General features: G+C 43.4%; 1 protein-coding gene across 1 annotated transcript; it reads left to right on the top strand.

Moving 5' to 3' along the window:
- Positions 1-895: 895 nt before the first annotated feature.
- On the top strand, positions 896-1,825 carry Or13a19c (olfactory receptor family 13 subfamily A member 19C). Its single transcript, NM_001000236.1, has one exon. The coding sequence runs from the start codon at positions 896-898 to the stop codon at positions 1,823-1,825; it is 930 nt and encodes a 309-aa protein (NP_001000236.1).
- The last annotated feature ends 5,622 nt before the right edge of the window (positions 1,826-7,447 follow it).

Here is a 7,447-nt window from a genome sequence, read left to right as displayed (position 1 = left end):
ATGGGTCTGGGCCTGCTAACTACCATCAGATCCTAGAAAGGGGCAGAGCTCTTTTCTCTGCATGCTGATCAGTCAGAATTCTTCTCTGCCTAAGAGGCACATATGCTTGGAGAATCCTGGATGATTAGAGATATATATGTGTATGAGGTAAAGGAAAGACAGACTTGAAGCTGCACAGGAGTGATAGCCTAGACATTTAGGACCTGGTTTGAAGCTGGGTCCATGCCTTTCATGTTGTTTCCAGCCTTGGCACAGCCTGATTTTTTTTCTCTGACAGGCACACGCCTTCCTGGGGAAGTGAGTGATACCTGTTGGACTCACTGAGATTATCATACACAGGGAGTGACTTAGGGTGGCAGTGGAGAAATAGAAAGTGTAGTGTTCACAAAAGAGACACTATGGTATAACTTCTCCATATTCTAAACCACTCCATATCGCCAATCATGCTTGACCAAACTGTTTTCCTGCCTGCCTCTGAGAACGCTGGCCCACCCCTTGATAAGGATGGTTCTCTCTAGGTCCAAAAAGTCTATGCTGCTGAACAGACTGCTCCTTGGTATGCCTTGGCTGGCTGGTATACATGCTTAGCAAAGCTCCAGTTCTCAGGGCATCTTTGGACATGATCTATGTTAAAGCAAATAGAAGTGGTAGCAGGATACTGCCCATCAAAAGCAGGGTTTTTTTCTGTTCTGGGTGTACTATATTCAGATTGTAGAATTCATGCTCACATTGTCACACTATGTTGATAGATGATGTTATCATTTCTACAGCAACAGTACCCATGACAAGGATTCCTACTCACAGCTGGCTGGACCCTGTGTGAAATGATGGCTGCCCAATGCCCTGTGTCTCCTTGATCATCCCCAGCTGTGTAACTTCCAGGACTTACTTTCAAATGGCAGTAAGCAACTACACAACTGTGGTAGAGTTTGTCCTGCAGGGACTCTCTGGAGATCCCAGGCTCCAGGCTCTCTTCTTGGTCTTTTTCTCACTTCTTTACATCCTGGCTCTTGCAGGAAACACCCTCATTATCATAGCTATCACCCTCAACCCAAGTCTTCACACTCCCATGTATTTCCTCCTTGCAAACCTGGCTCTTTTGGACATTGTCTGTACATCCACTGTTCTTCCCAAGCTGCTGGAGGGTCTGGTGGGTAAGAGCAGCCACATTTCTTACAAGGGATGCTTGACCCAGATCTTCTTCATGACCTGGATTTTGGCAGCTGAGCTGCTGCTGCTCACTGTCATGGCCTATGACCGCTATGTGGCCATCTGCCATCCACTGCACTACAGCATGCTGATGAGCTGGCCAATCTGTGTCCTGCTTGCAGGCATTGTGTGGGTGATTGGCATAGCTAACACATCTGTGCACACTGGCCTGATGGCACGACTCAATTTCTGTGGCCCCAACCAAATTCGTAACTTTTTATGTGAAGTCCCAACACTGCTGCTTCTGTCTTGCAGCCCAACTACCCTCAACAACATTATGATAGTTCTTGCAGATGTTTATTTTGGTGTGGTCAACTTCGTGTTCACTATGATATCCTACAGCTTCATCATTGCCAGTATCCTGCGCATCCGCTCCACAGAGGGCAAGAAGCGCGCCTTCTCCACCTGCTCTGCCCACCTGGTGGTGGTCATCCTGTACTACTCCACTGTCATCTACACCTACTTGCAGCCTGGTTCTGGATCCTCCTTGGAGAATAGCAAGCTGGTTACCTTATTGTACACAGCAGTCAGCCCTACTCTGAACCCCGTCATTTATTCTCTGAGGAACAAGGATGTCAAAGTAGCCCTCAGAAAGTTATTTCCCTGTTTCCATTGAGCAGGCAGAAGGCACAAATGTGATTTGATTCAGCTGTTGATAAACTATTTGGGGTGTATGATGAGAATCTTATGTCATGTCAAAGAGTAGAAAGTTAATTTATGTGGCAGATGTACATGTACTGTGCTCCCTTTGGAGGACCCACTGGCCATTTCCTTAGGATGTGTGGCCATCCAGGTTTGAGGCTTACTGTGGGTTTATATTCTGGGTACCTATCTCTGATGTAGAGACTTTTGGTATCATGCATTGGAGAAAATTACACAGACCCCAATATTCGACGAACTCCTCTTAGCTTGGACTTGAGAACTGTGTCCAGTAGCACCATGGTCCTTACACCTCTGAGAGGAGAGAGAACAAGCAATCTGATTCTCATAGCAGCAATGCCCAGGGAGGTGTGGGTTGACTCACCTGTTCCTCTCCAGTTGGGATGCTTTGCCATCATAGTGGAGGATGCCAGCGTTTTCTTGGTTTGGACAGAAGCCTCGGCATCCTGAGTAGGAGGTCAGTCTCCCTCTGGCCTCTGAATGCCACTGTCCACAGCATCCTCCTAGACTCTCTTCCCTCCTCCACACAGTTTCCTCTAGGCTATGATAAACCTGGTGTTGTTTGATTCTGTTGCCATCAACTTCCCAATGCACACCTGCATCTGTGATTCTTCATCTCTGAATCTGCTGGTGTAGCTGCTTTTTGAAGACCTCGATTTCTTTGCTAATCACTTGCTCCAAGACACTTGTTTTGACCAACTCTCTGCCATGTCATGATTGTTTTATCTCCTCAAATATATACTCTTGATCTTGGAAAGCCACCATGAATGGTCCAATGCCCTCTACTCAGTCTACAAGCATGAGTGTACAGCTGCACCTGTCAATGTCATGGTGTCCGTGTTCTTCAGAGATCAGGTTACAGGAAATAGCTTTTTTTTCTAAGATGTGGGCTGTTAGAATTAAAAGCAGGTTATCAGTCTTTGCAATAAGACTGGAGATGTCTCACTGGTCCTACACATTTGGTCTTGAGATGTGTTTTCTACCCTGTATCCAGAGTTTAATGTCCACAGTGCCTTACTGAAAGAGGTCAAGCATAGTGAATTAGACAGGTTTTAGCTGGGCAGCTGTGTCCTTGTCCCCCTTCCTCTGTTGTTGAATTCTTGCTCTATAACCACTTCCTAATATATTTATCCACATGCCCTTCTGTTTCACTCATTTCAAAACAAGCTGCAATTATTAATTCAGTCTTCCTTAAATAGTTTCATATGCATATCAGAGGCAAGCATTTATTTATAGGTTTTTCTGGCCTGGGATTCTTAAGGAAAAAATTTAAGACAGTGAAATGGATGAGTCACGGTATCATTTCCTGAGTATTGGCAAATACATACAACTATATAATGCAAGTCTCTGCAGAGAGAGTGGCTTTCAATGTTGGACATTTTACCCAGGGCTGCTCAACCTGTGAGATCTGATGTTACCAGTGCCCTTTCTAGTAGTCATTGCTATCCTGATATTTCAGCTGCAGTTCGGTTTTGTGTGTTATAGAACTTTGTAAACATGGCATCATGCAACACACATTCTGACGTGTGTGCTCTTTAATAGCACAGTGCTTTTTATTTGTATGTATGAATGTTTTGACTGAATGTATGTATGTGTACCACAAGCATACCTGGTGGCCTTGGTGGTCAGGAAATGGTGTTAGATGCCCTGGAATGAAGTACCAGATGGCTGTGAGGCAACATTTCAGTGGGCAAATAGAGACTAGATCATTTGCAAGAGAAGTAAGTGTTCTTAACTGTTGAGCCATCTTTCCTGCTGTTTAACAATATTTAAAGATTCACTCCTGTTCTCTTGTGTAACCAGTACTTTGTTCTTTTCTATTTTGGTAAGCACCAGGTTCTATGGCTATAACACATTTTATTATCCAGCTTCCATAAATAATCATACCAATCCTCTACCATGCTTTTCTTTCCTTGTAATAAGTGACTCTGAGTGTCTTTGCTTGGTCTCAGGGTATGTGGATGTTGAGTTTCATAACACAGTTTTCATTGTGGTTTTACTCTTCATACTCTCAGCATCAGTTAATGTGATTTCTACAGGCTTTTACCACCCCTACATTCACTGATAGGAAGGGACTCAGAATTGAATCCTTATCATTCCTAACTCCTGCTCAGCTCCGGAGATGCCCCCTGCTGCTCCTTGAGTGACAGTGGCATTGGGGATGGCCTGCACTGTTTTCTTTACTGCAGAGGCAAAACCCTACAAACTACTCTAACTACTGCTTCACACATCTGTGCTGCCTCATGCTCATTAACATTCCCATTGATTTATTTGATGAGTTACTTAGGAAAGCATTACTTAACTTTTAAATACTTAATCTTTAAATTTTTAAATAATTTTTAAATGGGAAATTAGACATTTCCCAGCTTGTTTTGTCATTGATTGCAGGAATTATGGATTTTTCCTGGTCTAGCTTTCTTAGAGTCTATGGCTCCAGGGAACCCTGTGCCTTTCAGTTCCTGAGAAACTGAGGCATTCCCTCAGGCAGTGAAGCATTCAGGCTCTGTGTGCCCTAGAAGTCAGCAAAGCGTGTAGAAAATCGACAGGACGATTACTCTGAGGCATTAATATTAGATACTCTGTACAGCATGCAGACATTGTATCCTGGCAACTACAATTGTATTCTTCCTGGACAATTGCCTTTATATTCTGTTTCTGATAGGGGTATATAAAGTCTGATTGTTTGTAGTAAACCTGTCTCATCCTCAGTCTTACTGAGATCCTTTCACCCTGGTCTGGTTTTCATTTCTCACTGACTATATACATACATACATACATACATACATACATACATACATACATACATACACACACATATATAGATAGATAGATATAGATATAGATATAGATATAGATATAGATATAGATATAGATATAGATATAGATATAGATATAGATATAGATAGTCCTGGGCACTTTTCACACCGTAGAGATACTCCACTGTGACAAACCAGTTTACTTTGCCTTGTACATATATCAGTTTCTCTTCCTGTGTCTAATAGTTTTATTACTTGGGACAGAAGTGTTTTGGGTTCTTCTGTCACACTGTTTCTAACTTCATGATAAAGCTTTTATCAATAAATAATTTTCTGTATTTGTGCTATTAACCTCTGCTCTGAGATTAAGACTGTCTGATATTAAAACCCTTAGCTGCTCCGGGTTTTATTCGACTATTGGTATATATACCTTTTCATTATTTCACTTTCAGCCTAATTAAATTACTTACTTATTTATTTACATCCAAAATGTTTCTCAGCCAGTCCCCCACTCCAGAATCCTTCACCTTATCTCCCCTCTAAGAGGGTGCCCTTCCTGGGTATATCCCTTCTCTGGGACATGAAGTCTCTATAGGATTAGGCAAATCCTCTTTCACTAGGTCCCAACAAGGCAGTTAGTCCTCCACTTCAAATGTGCTAGGGACCTTGGACCAGCTCATGTATGCTCTTCGGTTGGCAGCTTAGTCTCTGGGAGCTCCTAGTTGACTCCATTGGTCTTGCTATAGGGTTGCCATCCCTGTCATTTCCTTCAATCCTTCCCCTAACCCTTACATTGAGGTCCAATGCTTGGCTGTGAATCTGTCTCAGTCAGCTGCTGGTAGAGCCTCTCAGAGGACAGCCATGGTAGGCTACTGTTTACTGTCAGTAGTAGTGTCCAGGTTTGGTGCCTGCCCATGGGATGGATCCCAAGTTGGGCCAGACACTGAGCACTCATTCCTTCAATCTCTGCTCTATTTTTGTCCTTGAATTTCTTTTGGACAGGAAAAATTTGGGTCAAAAATGCTGAAGGTGAGTTGGTGACTCCATCCTATCACTGAGGGGCTTGTTTAACTACTGGAGGGGAAACTTCAGGCTCCATCTCCCAACCGCTAGCCATTTTGGCTAAGGCTGCCATATCGAGTCCTGGGAACCTCTCACATCCTAGGTCTCTGGGATTTTCTACAGGTTCTCCCCAACACCCTACCCTCAGTGGCTACACATTTTCATCCATTCTCTTGGCCCTCAAGGCTTCTTTTTTATCTCACCCCCATATCTGGCCCCCTTTTTCTCACCCCCTCCCCTTTCCCACTCAGGTCTCTCCTTCCCTCTGCTTCCCATTATTATTTTGTTTCTCTTTCTAAGTGGGATTTAAGCACCCTATCTTGGGCCTTTCTGCTTGTTACACTTCTTATTGTCTGGGTTGTATCCTAGGTGTTCTGTATATTTTAGCTAATATCCAATTATCTGTGAATACATACCATGCATGTCCTTTTGGATCTGGGTTACCTCACTCAGGATGATATTTTCTACTTCCATCCATTTGCCTGAAAATTCATGATGTCCTCATTTTTAGTAACTCAATAGTATTCCATTGTGTAAATGTACCACATTTTCTGTACCAATTCTTTGGTTGAGGAATATCTGGGTTGTTTCCAGCTTATGGCTATTACAATTAAGGCTGATATGAACATAGTGGAGTTTCTATCCTCTCATGGGCTATAATTCCTCCTATTTTTTCATAAGAGTCCCCAGGCTACATCCACTGTTTGGTTGTGGGTGTCTGCCTCTGTCTGAGTCAGTTGGTGGGTTGGCTCTCTCAGAGGACAGCCATGCTAGACTCCTGTCTACAAGCATAACAAAGTATCATTAATAGTGACAGGCATTAGTGCTGGAACATGGGGATGGATCTCAAGTTGGGTCGGTTATTGGTTGGCCATTAACTGAAACTCTTTTCCATCCCTAATCTCTGCATTTCTTGTAGACAGTATAAATTTTGGGTCAAAAGTTTTGTGGGTGGGTTAGTGTCACTATTGCTCCACTGGGGTTCCTGCCTGGCCACAGGAGGCAGCCTTCCCAGGCTCCATGTACTCAATGCTGTGAGATGCAGCTAAGAACATCCCCATTGATTCCTGGGTGCCTCCCCTTTCTGAGGTCTCTGACTCTCATATCTTCCTGGAGATGCACCTGCCCCATTGACTTCAGATTTCTTTTCATTCTCATGGCCTGATCCTCCCTGCACCGACCTGATCCTGAACCCCTGCCCCCTTTCCTCTCAGTCCCCTCTTCTATCCACTCCCCTTCCTTCATTTGCCATCCCATTTGCCCTTCCATGTGAAGTTCAAGTATCCTTGCTTATGCCCTTCTTCCTGTCCAGCCTCCTTGGGTCTGTGGGTCTATTTGAAAGCTAATAGTCACTTAGAAGTGCATACATATTGTGCATGTCCTTTTAGAACTGGGTTATGTCACTGAGGATATTCTCAATGTCCATCCATTTGCCTGCCAAACTCATGATGCTTTCATAGCTGAATAGTATTTCATTGTGTAGATGTACCATGTTTTCTTTATCCTTTCTTCAGTTGAGGGACTTGTTTCCAGTTTCTGGCTATTACAAATAAAGCTACTATGAAAGCCAATATCTTTGTAGTTTGGTGAAGCATCTTTTGAGTATATGCCCAGGAGTGGTATGGCTGGGTCATGAGGTAGAACTATTAGTCCCAATTTTCTGAGAAACCACCAAATTGATTTCCAAAGTAGTTGTACAAATTTGCACTCCCACCAACTATGGAGGAGTATTCCCTTTGCTCCACATCCTGTCCAGCATG

This window comes from Rattus norvegicus, chromosome 1 (genome assembly GCF_036323735.1).
Source record: "Rattus norvegicus strain BN/NHsdMcwi chromosome 1, GRCr8, whole genome shotgun sequence".
NCBI classification, from domain to species: Eukaryota; Metazoa; Chordata; class Mammalia; order Rodentia; family Muridae; genus Rattus; species Rattus norvegicus.
The sequence above is the reverse complement of the archived record's forward strand: the minus strand, read 5'-3'. Positions and strand labels throughout refer to the sequence as shown.

What these genes read in the sequence shown, in the direction of transcription:
- Or13a19c (NM_001000236.1), top strand. Translation starts at nt 896, where the DNA reads ATGGCAGTAAGCAACTACACAACTGTGGTAGAGTTTGTCCTGCAGGGA.